The 19,753-nt window shown below is 44.5% G+C and overlaps 1 protein-coding gene across 3 annotated transcripts in view; it reads left to right on the top strand.

The window, feature by feature from the left end:
• Positions 1 to 4,579: 4,579 nt before the first annotated feature.
• Positions 4,580 to 19,753, top strand: part of ice2 (interactor of little elongator complex ELL subunit 2) — a 60,306-nt gene continuing 45,132 nt past the window's right edge. For 2 of the 3 annotated variants that reach the window (XM_031832863.1, XM_031832864.1), the window contains exons 1-7: positions 4,596 to 4,761; positions 4,919 to 5,029; positions 5,959 to 6,334; positions 7,416 to 7,535; positions 7,615 to 7,749; positions 8,939 to 9,055; positions 9,588 to 9,747. In XM_031832863.1, coding sequence (XP_031688723.1) covers positions 4,748 to 4,761; positions 4,919 to 5,029; positions 5,959 to 6,334; positions 7,416 to 7,535; positions 7,615 to 7,749; positions 8,939 to 9,055; positions 9,588 to 9,747 — 1,033 coding nt within the window. In that variant the 5' untranslated portion in view covers positions 4,596 to 4,747. Of the gene's footprint in view, positions 4,762 to 4,918; positions 5,030 to 5,958; positions 6,335 to 7,415; positions 7,536 to 7,614; positions 7,750 to 8,938; positions 9,056 to 9,587; positions 9,748 to 19,753 lie in introns of all 3 variants that reach the window. The other variant, XM_031832862.1, reaches the window with a different exon arrangement.

The raw sequence follows: 19,753 nt of genomic DNA, 5'->3' as shown, positions 1-19,753 counted from the left end.
TATATACAGGGAGTACTGGTACAGAGTCAATGTGGAGGCCATATACAGGGAGTACTGGTACAGAGTCAATGTGGAGGCCATATACAGAGGGTACTGGTACAGAGTCAATGTGGAGGCTATATACAGGGAGTACTGGTACAGAGTCAATGTGGAGGCTATATACAGGGAGTACCGGTACAGAGTCAATGTGGAGGCCATATACAGAGGGTACTGGTACAGAGTCAATGTGGAGGCTTTATACAGGGGGTACTGGTACAGAGTCAATGTGGAGGCTATATACAGGGGGTACCGGTACAGAGTCAATGTGGAGGCTGTATACAGGGGGTACCGGTACAGAGTCAATGTGGAGGCTATATACAGGGAGTACTGGTACAGAGTCAATGTGGAGGCTAAATAAAGGGAGTACTGGTACAGAGTCAATGTGGAGGCTATAGACAGGGAGTACTGGTACAGAGTCAATGTGGAGGCTATATACAGGGAGTACCGGTACAGAGTCAATGTGGAGGCTATATACAGGGGGTACTGGTACAGAGTCAATGTGGAGGCTATATACAGGGTGGTACCGGTACAGAGTCAATGTGGAGGCTATATACTGGGTATTACGGTACAGAGTCAATGTGGAGGCTATATACAGGGGGTACCGGTACAGAGTCAATGTGGAGGCTATATACAGGGTATTACGGTACAGAGTCAATGTGGAGGTTATATACAGGGGGTACCGTTACAGTGTCAATGTGGAGGCTGTATACAGGGGGTACCGGTACAGAGTCAATGTGGAGGCTATATACAGGGGGTACTGGTACAGAGTCAATGTGTGGGGGTATATACAGGAAGTATCGGTACAGAGTCAATGTGGAGGCTATATACAGGGGGTACTGGTACAGAGTCAATGTGGAGGCTATATACAGGGTGGTACCGGTACAGAGTCAAAGTGGAGGCTATATACAGGGGGTACTGGTACAGAGTCAATGTGGAGGCTATATACAGGGTGGTACCGGTACAGAGTCAATGTGGAGGCTATATACAGGGTATTACGGTACAGAGTCAATGTGGAGGCTATATACAGGGTATTACGGTACAGAGTAAATGTGGAGGTTATATACAGGGGGTACCGGTACAGAGTCAGTGTGGAGGCTGTATACAGGGGGTACCGGTACAGATTCAATGTGTGGGGGTATATACAGGGTATTACGGTACAGAGTCAATGTGGAGGCTATATACAGGGTATTACGGTACAGAGTCAATGTGGAGGTTATATACAGGGGGTACCGGTACAGAGTCAATGTGGAGGTTATATATAGGGGGTACTGGTACAGAGTCAATGTGGAGGATATATACAGGGAGTACCGGTACAGAGTCAGTGTGGAGGCTGTATACAGGGGTACCGGTACAGAGTAAATGTGTGGGGGTATATACAGGAAGTATCGGTACAGAGTCAATGTGGAGGCTACATACAGGGGGTACCAGGACAGAGTCAATGTGTGGGGGCACCGGTTAGTCGAGGTAATTGAGGTAATATGTACATGTAGGAAGAGTTAAAGTGATTATGCATAGATAATAAACAGAGAGTAGCTGCTAGAGGAGGGGGGCAATGCAAATAGTCTGGGTAGCCATTTGATTAGCTGTTCGTCTTATGGCTTGGGGGTAGAAGCTGTTGAGAAGCCTTTTGGACCTAGACTTGGCACTCCGGATCATGGTAATACAAATAACTTATAATTCATAATAATAGTAATAACAATATTCATAATCATATTATAGTGTTGCATGTAAAAGGGGTTCCACTCTACACAGGACTTTTAGTATCCAAATCCAGAGTTCACACCCAGAGGAGCTGCTCATTTGGCGGCCCTAACAGAGTGGCCCATCAACTTATATCCAATCTTTTTTTTCATATTTGACATTCATATCGTACCGTACAAAATTATCTTGTTACGTTGTGTAACAATAAAAGGGGGATCCATTCTACTCAGCAGCACTTCTAGTTTCCAAATGCACAGAGCTTTAAAAAAAAATGTAACCTTTATTTAACCAGGAAGGGCTCATTAAGATTAAAATCTTATTTTCAAGAGCGCCCTGGCCAAGATTGGCAGCACCAAGTCAGGGTAGCCTAGTAGTTAGAGCGTTGGACTAGTAACTTAAAGGTTGCAAGTTCGAATCCCCGAGCTGACAAGGTACAAATCTGTCGTTCTGCCCCTGAACAGGCAGTTAACCCACTGTTCATAGGCCGTCATTGAAAATAAGAATTTGTTCTTAACTGACTTGCCTAGTTAAATAAAGGTAAAAAAATCAAAGAAAAATTACAGACAGACAACATGAAAAACTACAAGTAATCTAGTAAACACCATTGAATTCACAAGAGTATAAAACAGCAAATTAAAAACATTGACAGGTCAGGGAATCAGCCTCAAAATCCTTCATCAGTGATTTTAAAACACCAATTGGGGGAATCAACCTCAAAATCCTTCATCAGTGATTTTAAAACACCAATCTGGACATGTTCTTCCAGTTTTCCAGTATTTTGTAAGGCGTTCCAAGACAATGGCGCAGAGTACATAAAAGCCCTTTCACCAAATTCAGTTTGGACATTTGGAACAGTTAGCAGGATAAAGTCCAGCGAACGAAGAGACGACCCACCACATTTCTGAACAATAAAAATGCACAAATAAAAAGGTAGTAAACCCAAAATGGCTTTGTAAATAAAAGTATACCAGTGACTGAGCTTATGAGTGACTAGAGAAGGCCAGCCAACCCTGGTATACAAAGTGCAGTGGTGCGTAAGGGTTTTGCAGTTTAAAATAAATCTCAAAGTGACATGAAAAGAGTGTAAAAGAGTGTCAATTGATCTCAAACACTGAGCGGAAGCATTCATATATAAAATATCCCCATAGTCTAGTAAAGGCATAAATGTAGCTGATACTAGCCTCCTTCTGGCTTCAAAAGAAAAACAGGCCTTATTCCTAAAATAAAATCCCAATTTCAGCTTCAATTTGTTTGTAAGTTGTTGAATATGCAATTTAAAAGAGAGGCCGTCATCAATTAAAATTCCAATATATTTATATGAAGTTACAACCTCAATCACCTTGCCCTGACAGTTATTAATAGGTGAAAGGTTCAGAGGTCTATTTCTTGCATTAGAAAACACCATTAGTTTAGTTTAGTGTCAGTATTGAGGATAAGCTTCAATTGACACAAGGTATGTTGAACAGTATAAAAAGCAGTTTGCATGTTCTGGAAAGCTTTTGTAAGAGACGAGGCACAACAGTAAATAACAGTATCATCAGCATAAAAATGAAGTTGTGCATTTTGGACATTTTTGTCTAAATCATTGATATAAATAGTGAATAAGAGAGGACCAAGTACAGAGCCTTGGGGCACACCATTCAAGACAGACAATTTAACAGACATAAGCCCATCAAATTGAGTGCACTGAGTTCTATCAGACAAATAGTTAGCAAACCATGCAACTGCATGCTCCGAAAGACCTACACTCAACAATCTCTGCCAAATAAGAATTTGTTCTTAACTGACTTGCCAATGGCTTCAGTGATATCATTTAAAACCTTCATGGCTGCTGTAATTGTGCTATGCTTCTTCCTGAAGCCCGATTGGTACATTGATAAAATAGAGTTAGTAAATAAAAACTCTTTTAGCTGTTCACTCACAAAAGTTTCAAGTATTTTCACCAGGGGTGACAGCTTTGAGATTGGCCTATACTTATTTAAAAGAGTTGGATCTCCCCCTTTTAAAAGTGGTAGGACAAATGCTGATTTCCAGATCTTTGGAATTTCATTACATTCCAGGGTTAGATTGAACAGAGATGTAAGTGGTTCAGCTATGAAATCAGCTGCCAGATTTAAAAAGCAGGGATCCAAAAGATCAGGACCTGCAGGCTTTCTCTGGTCTAAGGATTTCAGGGCTTTATGTACCACCTGCACTGAGAATGTCAAAAAGCTAAAAGTTTGACCAGCTCTCACTGGTTCATCCACACAGGGTTGTACAGAGACAGAGGACACTGAATCAAACAGCCTACCAGATGATACAAAGTGCTCATTGAAACAATTCAGCATTTCAGTTTTGTCATATATAGCTTACACCCAGTGTTTTACTGTGACACAAAGAACAGATAATTGTGTACGGTGCAATAAATGTTAAGAGCACACACACACACAGACAGACAGACAGACAAGACACACACACAAAACAGTGGTAAACCCCCCCCCCCCCCCCATTGTTTTGTACACTACTGCTACTAGCTGTTTAGTATCTATGCATGGTCACTTCACCCCTGCCTACATGTACAAATTACCTCGACTAACCTGTACCCCCATTGAATCAGTACCGGTACCCCCTGTATATAGCCTCATTATTGTTGTTTTGTTGTGTTAATTAATTTTTTAAACTTTTGTTTATTTGGTGAATATTTTCTTAACTCTTTCTTGAACTGCACTGTTGGTTGAGGGCTTGTAAGTAAGCATTTTCACGGTAAGGTCTACTGTATTCAGCGTATGTGACAAATAAAGTTTGATTTGATTTTGATACAGGACAAGACATTTATTCTGAAGGATTCCAAAAGTCCTGACCCGGAAGTACTTAGTAGTTCTTGCCTGTATCACAGCGGTTTCACGTTGTAGCTCACATCAATGCCATTGTTAAAGTAGATAACTGGCTACTAGTTAACTATTTATAGTTGTATTATCCTCAGCTACATCTTATCTCATAACCAGGCCAACCTAAAACAGCGGTACTTATGGAGCTGACATGGTGAGCTTGGTTTGTGATTAACCAGTTGGCGAAAATGTTTGGGGACATTTGGCGCTTAACTAACGATATTTAAACTATGGCAAGTTTGAGGTTTGCCGTAGCCGTTTGCTAGTTGTACCATAATCCTGATGAAACGCTGTTCCCTATCTCCTCGTAGGGAGGACGTCCCGCTCCCAGCCCCAGACGGTCTATTATTTAACAAAGACCTATATGATAAGTACTCCCTGGCGCCGACCATCAAGGGACTGTGGGCTATCGCTGTTGTAAGGTACAGTATGCAGCTAGCGTCAGTGGCTACCTAACGTAGCGTCAGTGGCTACCTAACGTAGCGTCAGTGGCTACCTAACGTAGCGTCAGTGGCTACCTAACGTGGCGTCAATGGCTACCTCAAATCAAATCAAATTTTATTTGTCACATACACATGGTTAGTAGATGTTAATGCGAGTGTAGCGAAATGCTTGTGCTTCTAGTTCCGACAATGCAGTAATAATCCAACAAGTAATCTAACAATTCCCCCCCAAAACTGCTGTCTTATACACAGTGTAAGGGGATAAAGAATATGTACATAAAGATATATGAATGAGTGATGGTACAGAGCAGCTTAGGCAAGATACAGTAGATGGTATCGAGTACAGTATATACATATGAGATGAGTATGTAAACAAAGTGGCACCTAACGTGGCGTCAGTGGCTACCTAACGTGGCGTCAGTGGCTACCTAACATGGCGTCAGTGGCTACCTAATGTGGCGTCAGTGGCTACCTAACGTAGAGTCAGTGGCTACCTAACGTAGAGTCAGTGGCTACCTAACGTAGAGTCAGTGGCTACCTAACGTAGAGTCAGTGGCTACCTAACGTAGTGTCAGTGGACAGCAGATTGAGGGGAGTTTTATTTCTTTCTCATTGTTAAAACTGGTAACCATTTAGAACTGGTAACCATTTAGAACTGGTAACCATTTAGAATGATGAACTGGTAACCATTTAGAATGATGAACTGGTAACCATTAGAATGATGAACTGGTAACCATTAGAATGATGAACTGGTAACCATTAGAACTGGTGACCATTAGAATGATGAACTGGTAACCATTAGAATGATGAACTGGTGACCATTAGAACTGGTGACCATTAGAATGATGAACTGGTAACCATTAGAACTGGTAACCATTAGAATGATGATGAGTTGTTGTGGTGTCCAGTCCCACAGTAAAGGTTGACGTGAAGGAGGAGTTAGAGAACACAACAGGACCAGCCAAGCTCCCCTCTACACAGAACCAGTCAAACAGCTGCAGTAACATAAATGATGAGAGGAGTGGCACCGGAGAACCCTGTTCTGACAGTCAGGATGAACACGGTGACCGTAAAGATGATCACCCGTCTGCTGGAGAGGCAGTCTCCAGACAGGAACGCAGTCACCCTAGGCCCTCCGGCCAGGACCCCAGCCTTCCCAGCCAGGTACCAGAGTTGTTCCCAGAGCCCAGGATTCCATACCCCTGTTTCTCCAGACTCACCAGTAAAGACCAGCTGACATATCTCCATGTGCTGACCAGCAAACAGCCCAGAGAGGCTTCTCAGGTAGGCTACCAACTGGCTCTTAACATTACCAATACAATACATTTGTATACAATACATACAGAGAAGCTCCTCGTGCACGTAATGCTCTCAACACTACTCTATGCTTTTGTCACACTGTGGCTGTTCCTGTTGGGTCAGAGCCTGTGACTGTGACTGTAGGGTCAGAGCCTGTGCCTGTAAGGTCAGAGCCTGTGACTGTGACTGTAGGGTCAGAGCCTGTGACTGTAAGGTCAGAGCCTGTGACTGTAGGGTCAGTGACTGTAGCGTCAGAGCCTGTGACTGTAAGGTCAGAGCCTGTGACTGTAAGGTCAGAGCCTGTGAGTGTAGGGTCAGAGCCTGTGACTGTAAGGTCAGACCCTGTGACTGTAAGGTCAGAGCCTGTGACTGTGCCTGTAGGGTCAGAGCCTGTGACTGTGCCTGTGACTGCCTGTAAGGTCAGAGCCTGTGCCTGTAAGGTCAGAGCCTGTGACTGTGCCTGTAAGGTCAGAGCCTGTGCCGGTAAGGTCAGAGCCTGTGCCTGTAAGGTCAGAGCCTGTGCCTGTAAGGTCAGAGCCTGTGCCTGTGCCTGTCGGGTCAGAGCCTGTGACTGTGCCTGTCGGGTCAGAGCCTGTGACTGTGCCTGTCGGGTCAGAGCCTGTGACTGTGCCTGTCGGGTCAGAGCCTGTGACTGTGCCTGTCGGGTCAGAGGCTGTGACTGTGCCTGTCGGGTCAGAGGCTGTGACTGTGCCTGTCGGGTCAGAGGCTGTGACTGTGCCTGTCGGGTCAGAGGCTGTGACTGTGCCTGTCGGGTCAGAGGCTGTGACTGTGCCTGTCGGGTCAGAGGCTGTGACTGTGCCTGTCGGGTCAGAGCCTGTGACTGTGCCTGTCGGGTCAGAGCCTGTGACTGTGCCTGTCGGGTCAGAGCCTGTGACTGTGCCTGTCGGGTCAGAGCCTGTGCATTTGGTCATTGTACTTAAAACATGCATTGACATTGACAGAACTCAATGTTGTGACCTGTGCCTCCCTCCTTGTCAGATTCTAATCGCAGCTTGCCTTCACCCTACCCGACCTAGCACTAACCCTGTTTATCTATGCCGATCAGACTCTGTTGCTGCATGTGAACAGTGAGAGGTCAGAGTTCATGAGGTACCTGCAAGAAGTGGCCAGGATGTGTCCTGACGACTACAACTACATATCCCAGGGGGCCGCTCTCTACTCAGAGGTAATGCACTGTTACTTCCTGGTTACTAGTCTGCTGATGATACAACTCTGTATGGTACTCTCATCCTTTTCTGTTCCAGGAGTACCTGAGAGCCTGTCTAGACCAAATGAGGATGTATCCCCAACTCTATCAGATCCATGAGATAACCAGCCTCACAGGAGGAAACTTCTCTTCTAGCCTCCAGCTCAACTTTGAGAAACAGCTGCTCACTATGGTGAGATATACTAGAATAATGTATTCTATATAACAGTAATACTATGGTGAGATAGACCATGAGGGGGTGTGGTATATGGCCAATATACCACGGCTAAGGGCTGTTCTTAATCACGACGCAACGTGGAGTGCCTGGATACAGCCCTAAAGTAATTAGAGCAGTAAAAATAAATGTTTTGTCATACCCGTGGTATACGGTCTGATATACCATGGTTGTCAGCCAATCAGCATTCAGGGCTGGAACCACCCAGTTTATAAATAACTGTAATACTATGGTGAGAGATACTAGAATAATGTATTCTATATGACAGCTCCTTACTATGGTGAGATATACTATGGTGAGATATACTAGAATAATGTATTCTATATGACAGCTCCTTACTATGGTGAGATATACTATGGTGAGATATACTAGAATAATGTATTCTATATGACAGCTCCTTACTATGGTGAGATATACTAGAATAATGTATTCTATATGACAGCTCCTTACTATGGTGAGATATACTAGAATAATGTATTCTATATGACAGCTCCTTACTATGGTGAGAGATACTAGAATAATGTATTCTATATGACAGCTCCTTACTATGGTGAGATATACTATGGTGAGATATACTAGAATAATGTATTCTATATGACAGCTCCTTACTATGGTGAGATATACTATGGTGAGATATACTAGAATAATGTATTCTATATGACAGCTCCTTACTATGGTGAGATATACTATGGTGAGATATACTAGAATAATGTATTCTATATGACAGCTCCTTACTATGGTGAGATATACTATGGTGAGATATACTAGAATAATGTATTCTATATGACAGCTCCTTACTATGGTGAGATATACTAGAATAATGTATTCTATATGACAGCTCCTTACTATGGTGAGATATACTAGAATAATGTATTCTATATGACAGCTCCTTACTATGGTGAGAGATACTAGAATAATGTATTCTATATGACAGCTCCTTACTATGGTGAGATATACTAGAATAATGTATTCTATATGACAGCTCCTTACTATGGTGAGATATACTAGAATAATGTATTCTATATGACAGCTCCTTACTATGGTGAGATATACTAGAATAATGTATTCTGTATAATAGTAGTACTATAAACTGTTATCCTTCGTACTTGTCACAGAACCTCTCTTCTCCTCCTGTGTGTGCCTGCAGGGCGAGGTGGTGATCACAGACCACAAAGTGGTGCCTAATGAAGCACAGTTGGCATTTGACTACGAGACTGTTTCATCAGATATTCCTCCAGTCAAGAAAGGAAAGCTTTCACACTCTGTAAGAATGATGCATTACTTCTTAATTACTACAACAAAGAGAGACATCATTGGTTATTGTGTCAGGTTGGAACTCAGTCTTTGGGAGGCCTTTATATTAGAGGTCGACCGATTATGATTTTTCAATGCCGATATCGATTATTGGAGGACCAAAGAAAGCTGATGGCGATTTATTTATTTGTAATAATGACAATTACAACAATATTGAATGAACACTTTTATTTTAACTTAATATAATACATCAATAAAATCAAATTCGCCTCAAATAAATAATGAAACATGTTCAATTTGGTTCAAATAATGCAAAAACATGATCGGTGTCTAAAAATGCCAATTACCGATTGTTATGAAAACTTGAAATCGGCCCTAATTAATCGGCCATTCCGATTAATCGGCCGACCTCTACTTTGTATATGAACTCAACTATTAAACACCCTCCAGCAGCACTCTTCCATTGATGTTTCTAAACAGTGTTATGACTTAGAATCCTCATTTTAATCCCCAACTAATGTTGGTGTTTGTGTCACGTTTAGGGCGTCAGTACTGACAGTAATGCAGAGAAGCTGAGCGGTCGGTATGAACCCCATGTTGTCCTGAGTAGAGAAAGTCTGGTCAGACTGCTGGACAACCACGGTCCGGACTTCACTGATCCCTGGGAGTTACCTGTAGTGGTCAAAACCAACCCTGGGAGAGGTAGGATATCACCTAACCCCTGACCCCTCATCCTGACCCTAACCCAGGGAGAGGTAGGATATAACCTAACCCCTCATCCTGACCCCTAACCCCTCATCCTGACCCCTAACCTTGGGAGTTACCTGTAGTGGTAAAACCCTCACGTCCTTTCTCCTCGTCACCTTCTCAAAACCCATTGGGGGAGAAGGTCGAAGGGGAGGAACCTCTCGCTTTCTCATCCATTTGAGATGGAGATGAGGCCCGAGGAGCATGCAATGGAGTTATTCCAAATATCAACCGTGGGAGAGGTAGGACATTACCCTGAACCCTAACCAGGGCTCCCCAGATAGCATATAATATCAAAATGTGTAGAATGTCTGGAAATTTGCTTTACAAGAGTTTCTCTCAGCCTCGTGGCAAAATGTTAAGAATAGCATTATAAAACTGCAATTTTTTTCAAAACAAAGTGTTGAAATCAATAATGTGCAGTTTATAAACCCTGGATGGATGATGCTTTGTATTGGCAAATGAGAGGCTTTAAAGCCGCCGGTCGGCAGTATTGTCAAAGCCAATTTTATTTGTCACAAATACAACAGGTCAACGGGCGGGGGGTTCCCGGCGCCGAGGCAACGGGCGGGGGGTTCCCGGCTCCGAGGCAATGGGCGGGGGGTTCCTGGCGCCGAGGCAATGGGCGGGGGGTTCCTGGCGCCGAGGCAATGGGCGGGGGGTTCCTGGCGCCGAGGCAACTGCCGGCTGTATACAGGGAGTACCGGGTAAGGACATGGCGGTATACAGGGAGTACCGGGTAAGGACATGGCTGTATACAGGGAGTACCGGGTAATGACATGGCTGTATACAGGGAGTACCGGGAAATGTACTGATAAATCCACCATAATTGAGAATTTCAATAAGCATTTTTCTACGGCTGGCCATGCTTTCCACCTGGCTACTCCTACCCCGGACAACAGCACTGCACCCCCAACAGCAACTCGCCCAAGCCCTCCCCATTTCTCCTTCTCCCAAATCCATTCAGCTGATGTTCTGAAAGAGCTGCAAAATCTGGACCCCTACAAATCAGCCGGGCTAGACAATCTGGACCCTTTCTTTCTAAAATTATCTGCCGAAATTGTTGCCACCCCTATTACTAGCCTGTTCAACCTCTCTTTCGTGTCGTCTGAGATTCCCAAAGATTGGAAAGCAGCTGCGGTCATCCCCCTCTTCAAAGGGGGGGACACTCTTGACCCAAACTGCTACAGACCTATATCTATCCTACCGTGCCTTTCTAAGGTCTTCGAAAGCCAAGTCAACAAACAGATTACCGACCATTTCGAATCTCACCATACCTTCTCTGCTATGCAATCTGGTTTCAGAGCTGGTCATGGGTGCACCTCAGCCACGCTCAAGGTCCTAAACGATATCTTAACCGCCATCGATAAGAAACATTACTGTGCAGCCGTATTCATTGATCTGGCCAAGGCTTTCGACTCTGTCAATCACCATATCCTCATCGGCAGACTCGACAGCCTTGGTTTCTCAAATGATTGCCTCGCCTGGTTCACCAACTACTTCTCTGATAGAGTTCAGTGTGTCAAATCTGCTGTCCGGACCTCTGGCAGTCTCTATGGGGGTGCCACAGGGTTCAATTCTTGGACCGACTCTCTTCTCTGTATACATCAATGAGGTCGCTCTTGCTGCTGGTGAGTCCCTGATCCACCTCTACGCAGACGACACCATTCTGTATACTTCCGGCCCTTCTTTGGACACTGTGTTAACAACCCTCCAGGCAAGCTTCAATGGCATACAACTCTCCTTCCGTGGCCTCCAATTGCTCTTAAATACAAGTAAAACTAAATGCATGCTCTTCAACCGATCGCTACCTGCACCTACCCGCCTGTCCAACATCACTACTCTGGACGGCTCTGACTTAGAATACGTGGACAACTACAAATACTTAGGTGTCTGGTTAGACTGTAAACTCTCCTTCCAGACCCATATCAAACATCTCCAATCCAAAGTTAAATCTAGAATTGGCTTCCTATTTCGCAACAAAGCATCCTTCACTCATGCTGCCAAACATACCCTTGTAAAACTGACCATCCTACCAATCCTCGACTTTGGCGATGTCATTTACAAAATAGCCTCCAATACCCTACTCAACAAATTGGATGCAGTCTATCACAGTGCAATCCGTTTTATCACCAAAGCCCCATATACTACCCACCATTGCGACCTGTACGCTCTCGTTGGCTGGCCCTCGCTTCATACTCGTCGCCAAACCCACTGGCTCCATGTCATCTACAAGACCCTGCTAGGTAAAGTCCCCCCTTATCTCAGCTCGCTGGTCACCATAGCATCTACCACCTGTAGCACACGCTCCAGCAGGTATATCTCTCTAGTCACCCCCAAAACCAATTCTTTCTTTGGCCGCCTCTCCTTCCAGTTCTCTGCTGCCAATGACTGGAACGAACTACAAAAATCTCTGAAACTGGAAACACTTATCTCCCTCACTAGCTTTAAGCACCAACTGTCAGAGCAGCTCACAGATTACTGCACCTGTACATAGCCCACCTATAATTTAGCCCAAACAACTACCTCTTTCCCAACTGTATTTAATTTTAATTAATTAATTTATTTTGCTCCTTTGCACCCCATTATTTTTTATTTCTACTTTGCACATTCTTCCATTGCAAAACTACCATTCCAGTATTTTACTTGCTATATTGTATTTACTTTGCCATCATGGCCTTTTTTGCCTTTACCTCCCTTCTCACCTCATTTGCTCACATTGTATATAGACTTGTTTATACTTCATTATTGACTGTATGTTTGTTTTTACTCCATGTGTAACTCGGTGTCGTTTTATCTGTCGAACTGCTTTGCTTTATCTTGGCCAGGTCACAATTGTAAATGAGAACTTGTTCTCAACTTGCCTACCTGGTTAAATAAAGGTGTTCTCAACTTGCCTACCTGGTTAAATAAAGGTAAAATAAAAAATTAAAAAAAAAAAAAAAAAAAGACATATCTGTATACAGGGAGTACCGGGTAATGACATGGCTGTATACAGGGAGTACCGGGTAATGACATGGCTGTATACAGGGAGTACTTGGTAAGGACATGGCTGTATACAGGGAGTACCGGGTAATGACATGGCTGTATACAGGGAGTACTTGGTAATGACATGGCTGTATACAGGGAGTACCGGGTAATGACATGGCTGTATACAGGGAGTACCGGGTAATGACATGGCTGTATACAGGGAGTACCGGGTAATGACATGGCTGTATACAGGGTGTACCGGGTAATGACATGGCTGTATACAGGGAGTACCGGGTAATGACATGGCTGTATACAGGGAGTACGGGTAATGACATGGCTGTATACAGGGAGTACTTGGTAATGACATGGCTGTATACAGGGAGTACCGGGTAATGACATGGCTGTATACAGGGAGTACCGGGTAATGACATGGCTGTATACAGGGAGTACCGGGTAATGACATGGCTGTATACAGGGAGTACCGGGTAATGACATGGCTGTATACAGGGAGTACCGGGTAATGACATGGCTGTATACAGGGAGTACTTGGTAATGACATGGCTGTATACAGGGAGTACCGGGTAATGACATGGCTGTATACAGGGAGTACCGGGTAATGACATGGCTGTATACAGGGAGTACCGGGTAATGACATGGCTGTATACAGGGAGTACTTGGTAATGACATGGCTGTATACAGGGAGTACCGGGTAATGACATGGCTGTATACAGGGAGTACCGGGTAATGACATGGCTGTATACAGGGAGTACCGGGTAATGACATGGCTGTATACAGGGAGTACCGGGTAATGACATATCTGTATACAGGGAGTACCGGGTAATGACATGGCTGTATACAGGGAGTACCGGGTAATGACATGGCTGTATACAGGGAGTACCGGGTAATGACATGGCTGTATACAGGGAGTACCGGGTACAGGCGTACCGGGTAATGACATGGCTGTATACAGGGAGTACCGGGTAATGACATGGCTGTATACAGGGAGTACCGGGTAATGACATGGCTGTATACAGGGAGTACCGGGTAATGACATGGCTGTATACAGGGAGTACCGGGTAATGACATGGCTGTATACAGGGAGTACCGGGTAATGACATGGCTGTATACAGGGAGTACCGGGTAATGACATGGCTGTATACAGGGAGTACTTGGTAATGACATGGCTGTATACAGGGAGTACCGGGTAATGACATGGCTGTATACAGGGAGTACTTGGTAATGACATGGCTGTATACAGGGAGTACCGGGTAATGACATGGCTGTATACAGGGAGTACTTGGTAATGACATGGCTGTATACAGGGAGTACTTGGTAATGACATGGCTGTATACAGGGAGTACCGGGTAATGACATGGCTGTATACAGGGAGTACTTGGTAATGACATGGCTGTATACAGGGAGTACCGGGTAATGACATGGCTGTATACAGGGAGTACCGGGTAATGACATGGCTGTATACAGGGAGTACCGGGTAATGACATGGCTGTATACAGGGAGTACCGGGTAATGACATGGCTGTATACAGGGAGTACCGGGTAATGACATGGCTGTATACAGGGAGTACCGGGTAATGACATGGCTGTATACAGGGAGTACCGGGTAATGACATGGCTGTATACAGGGAGTACCGGGTAATGACATGGCTGTATACAGGGAGTACCGGGTAATGACATGGCTGTATACAGGGAGTACCGGGTAATGACATGGCTGTATACAGGGAGTACCGGGTAATGACATGGCTGTATACAGGGAGTACTTGGTAATGACATGGCTGTATACAGGGAGTACCGGGTAATGACATGGCTGTATACAGGGAGTACCGGGTAATGACATGGCTGTATACAGGGAGTACCGGGTAATGACATGGCTGTATACAGGGAGTACCGGGTAATGACATGGCTGTATACAGGGAGTACTTGGTAAGGACATGGCTGTATACAGGGAGTACCGGGTAATGACATGGCTGTATACAGGGTGTACCGGGTAATGACATATCTGTATACAGGGAGTACCGGGTAATGACATGGCTGTATACAGGGAGTACCGGGTAATGACATGGCTGTATACAGGGAGTACTTGGTAAGGACATGGCTGTATACAGGGAGTACCGGGTAATGACATGGCTGTATACAGGGTGTACCGGGTAATGACATGGCTGTATACAGGGAGTACCGGGTAATGACATGGCTGTATACAGGGAGTACCGGGTAATGACATGGCTGTATACAGGGAGTACCGGGTAATGACATGGCTGTATACAGGGAGTACCGGGTAATGACATGGCTGTATACAGGGAGTACCGGGTAATGACATGGCTGTATACAGGGAGTACTTGGTAATGACATGGCTGTATACAGGGAGTACCGGGTAATGACATGGCTGTATACAGGGAGTACCGGGTAATGACATGGCTGTATACAGGGAGTACCGGGTAATGACATGGCTGTATACAGGGAGTACCGGGTAATGACATGGCTGTATACAGGGAGTACCGGGTAATGACATGGCTGTATACAGGGAGTACCGGGTAATGACATGGCTGTATACAGGGAGTACCGGGTAATGACATGGCTGTATACAGGGAGTACCGGGTAATGACATGGCTGTATACAGGGAGTACCGGGTAATGACATATCTGTATACAGGGAGTACCGGGTAATGACATGGCTGTATACAGGGAGTACGGGTAATGACATATCTGTATACAGGGAGTACTTGGTAAGGACATGGCTGTATACAGGGAGTACCGGGTAATGACATGGCTGTATACAGGGAGTACCGGGTAATGACATGGCTGTATACAGGGAGTACCGGGTAATGACATATCTGTATACAGGGAGTACCGGGTAAGGACATGGCTGTATACAGGGAGTACCGGGTAATGACATATCTGTATACAGGGAGTACCGGGTAAGGACATGGCGGTATACAGGGAGTACCGGGTAAGGACATGGCTACAGTGTGTTCGGGAAGTATTCAGACCCCTTTTCCACATTTTGTTAGGTTACAGCCTTACTCTAAGATGGATTATATACTTTTTTTCTCTCATCAATGTACATACAATACCTCATAATTTCAAAGCAAAAACAGGTTTTTAGAAATGTTTGCAAATATATTAAAAATAAAAAACAGATACCTTATTTACATAAGTATTTATACCCTTTGCTATGAAACTCAAAATTGAGCTCAGGTGCATCCTGTTATCATTAATCATTCTTGAGATATTTTTACAACTTGATTGGAGTTCACCTGTGGTAAATTCAATTGATTGGACATGATTTGGAAAGGCACACACCTCTCTATATAAGGTCCCACACTTGACAGTGCATGTACGAGCAAAAACCAAGCCATGAGGTCGACATAATTTTTGTGTCGAGGTACAGACCTGGGGAAGGGTACCAAAACATTTGTGACTCATTTTTGGAAACTGGGCGTATGTTGCACGTCACTACTTCACAGGAGAGGCATTTGAACGTAAACTTTTTTATTAATCAAAATGTGTGTTTTGGCAGAATTGTCTTCTGGAACACGTGAACTTTCATGTGTCTTAATTACAAACGCTATCTGTAAATACCAATACATTTGTTAAATTACGAGCCTAGTTGGATTAGCCACGGAAAAAGGTGGCAACCTTCCCGCTAGCCATGATTGGCTGGGATAATGAATGGGTTGGACATGCCAAGAGATGAGTTCGGATTGGTCTGCCATGTAGCGTGCGTCTGTCTATAACATGAGCTGGTCAGTTTATGTAGGTAATCCTTTCGAATACGGCTTTTTTGAAGGATATCATATAGTAGAACTGCATAAGTGTTGCTCTCCACTTTCTGCAGGACCGAGTTTTGAAATCAGTGGAATTAGAGTATGATAGCTGAGGGAGTCGAAAAGACAACACACAGAAGGCTGTTGTAATCTGGAGACGGGTGTTTTATACATCTTCAAACTAAGGGCAACCATGGCATCCGTGACAGAGGGAGAAGCATCCATCCATGTATACGGGTAAGAGAATCTAGCTAGCTACATTTTCAGATATTACATGTTTTCTAATTTTGTCAGAGTTGTTTTTGTTTCAAGTTAGTGTGCTGCTGGCTAGCTAGCTAACGTTACGTGTATGATCTGTGTCGTAATATTATTTGTATCTCAGAGCCATTTGCATTGCTAGTTATAGCCTAATGTTAGCTAGCTAACATTGAACCTGGTTGGTTAGCTACCTAAATAATCAAATCAAATCAAATTTTATTTGTCACATACACATGGTTAGCAGATGTTAATGCGAGTGTAGCGAAATGCTTGTGCTTCTAGTTCCGACAATGCAGTAATAACGAACAAGTAATCTAACTAACAATTCCCCCCAAAAAAACTACTGTCTTATACACAGTGTAAGGGGATAAAGAATATGTACATAAGGATATATGAATGAGTGATGGTACAGAGCAGCATAGGCAAGATACAGTAGATGATATCGAGTACAGTATAACATATGAGATGAGTATGTAAACAAAGTGGCATAGTTAAAGTGGCTAGTGATACATGTATTACATAAGGATGCAGTCGATGATATAGAGTACAGTATATACGTATGCATATGAGATGAATAATGTAGGGTAAGTAACATTATATAAGGTAGCATTGTTTAAAGTGGCTAGTGATATATTTACATCATTTCCCATCAATTCCCATTATTAAAGTGGCTGGAGTTGAGTCAGTGTCATTGACAGTGTGTTGGCGGCAGCCACTCAATGTTAGTGGTGGCTGTTTAACAGTCTGATGGCCTTGAGATAGAAGCTGTTTTTCAGTCTCTCGGTCCCAGCTTTGATGCACCTGTACTGACCTCGCCTTCTGGATGACAGCGGGGTGAACAGGCAGTGGCTCGGGTGGTTGATGTCCTTGATGATCTTTATGGCCTTCCTGTAGCATCGGGTGGTGTAGGTGTCCTGGAGGGCAGGTAGTTTGCCCCCGGTGATGCGTTGTGCAGACCTCACTACCCTCTGGAGAGCCTTACGGTTGAGGGCGGTGCAGTTGCCATACCAGGCGGTGATACAGCCCGCCAGGATGCTCTCGATTGTGCATCTGTAGAAGTTTGTGAGTGCTTTTGGTGACAAGCCGAATTTCTTCAGCCTCCTGAGGTTGAAGAGGCGCTGCTGCGCCTTCTTCACGATGCTGTCTGTGTGAGTGGACCAATTCAGTTTGTCTGTGATGTGTATGCCGAGGAACTTAAAACTTGCAACCCTCTCCACTACTGTTCCATCGATGTGGATAGGGGGGTGTTCCCTCTGCTGTTTCCTGAAGTCCACAATCATCTCCTTAGTTTTGTTGACGTTGAGTGTGAGGTTATTTTCCTGACACCACACTCCGAGGGCCCTCACCTCCTCCCTGTAGGCCGTCTCGTCGTTGTTGGTAATCAAGCCTACCACTGTTGTGTCGTCCGCAAACTTGATGATTGAGTTGGAGGCGTGCGTGGCCACGCAGTCGTGGGTGAACAGGGAGTACAGGAGAGGGCTCAGAACGCACCCTTGTGGGGCCCCAGTGTTGAGGATCAGCGGGGAGGAGATGTTGTTGCCTACCCTCACCACCTGGGGGCGGCCCGTCAGGAAGTCCAGTACCCAGTTGCACAGGGCGGGGTCGAGACCCAGGGTCTCGAGCTTGATGACGAGCTTGGAGGGTACTATGGTGTTGAATGCCGACCTGCAGATTCATGCAGGGTAGTAACGTTACGAGTTGGGATTATGGTTCATTAGCTACATGTCTAAACAAAAGCCTCCATTATGCAATTAACTATTTCAATAGAATGTTTATGATGTCACTGCCACAACTGTCGATAGACGTAGCTGGTAAATTCGCTCCGGCTATCTACTGCAATGTCAGTGCACTCTCGTCTGAGTGTGCCAGAGCGCAGAATAACTGACTCATTTACGAATGCTCAACACCCGTTGAATATGGCCAGTGTCAGTAAACATTGGCAAGAAAAACGAAATAGCTATCCAGCTAGCCAACATTAGCCAGTTATCTTGGTTGCTTGACTGCTGTTGTTAGGTCAGAACGCTCGGATCATCCCTACTTCTCTGCCAGATCGTCCAGTGTGCGCTCTGAATGCTTCCGAGAGCGAAACGCTCTGAATTTACAATCTGACAAAGCTCAGAGTTTATGAATGCCCAGAGCACACTCTGGCACTCCAGATAATATTCACAAACACACCCGTAGTATAAACCAGCCTTCAGCCTTGAAAATCTTTGGTTGTTTAGTACATAGCCTCACATGTGAATCCTGAGATTGGTGCTAAAGCTTAGCTGGGTGTGAACGATGCTGAATGGGTGTCGACAAAGAAGAGCTGTCCACCATTTTCTCAAAAGTGAGGTTACAAGTTTGTCAACTTTCAAAGCAGAATGACTTTTCCATTGTTCCTCGACTGTTGTGTATGATATACCAATTTCTAGCTCTGAGTCTCTACTTTTATCCAATGTAAAAAAATCACAATTTCAAATTTTGCTACATAAGACCGAATCGAGCCGGTCAGTTACATTTCTGCAGCATTGAAGAACACAGTGACTTGGTGTTCCATCATTCTTAAATGGAAGAAGTTTGGAACCACCAAGACTCTTCCTAGAGCTGGCCGCCCGGGCAAACTGAGTATTCGGGGGAGAAGGACTTGGTCAAGAAGGTAACCAAGAACCCGATGGTCACTCTGACAGACTCTCCAGAGTTCCTCTGTGGAGATGGGAGAATCTTCCAGAAGGACAACCATTTCTGCAACAGTCCACCAATCAGGCCTTTGTGGTAGAGTGACAAGACAGAAGCCACTCATCAGGCACTTGACAGCCCGCTTGGAGTTTGTCAAAAAGCATCTAAAGGACTCTCAAGAGCATGATAAAAAAGATTCTCTGGTCTGATGAAACCAAGATTGAACTCTTTGGCCTGAATGCCAAGCGTCACGTCTGGTGGAAACCTGGCACTATCCTTACGGTGAAGCATGGTG

Source organism: Oncorhynchus kisutch, linkage group LG10, assembly GCF_002021735.2.
Source record: "Oncorhynchus kisutch isolate 150728-3 linkage group LG10, Okis_V2, whole genome shotgun sequence".
Classification (NCBI taxonomy): domain Eukaryota; kingdom Metazoa; phylum Chordata; class Actinopteri; order Salmoniformes; family Salmonidae; genus Oncorhynchus; species Oncorhynchus kisutch.
This window is presented reverse-complemented; position numbering and strand designations above follow the sequence as displayed.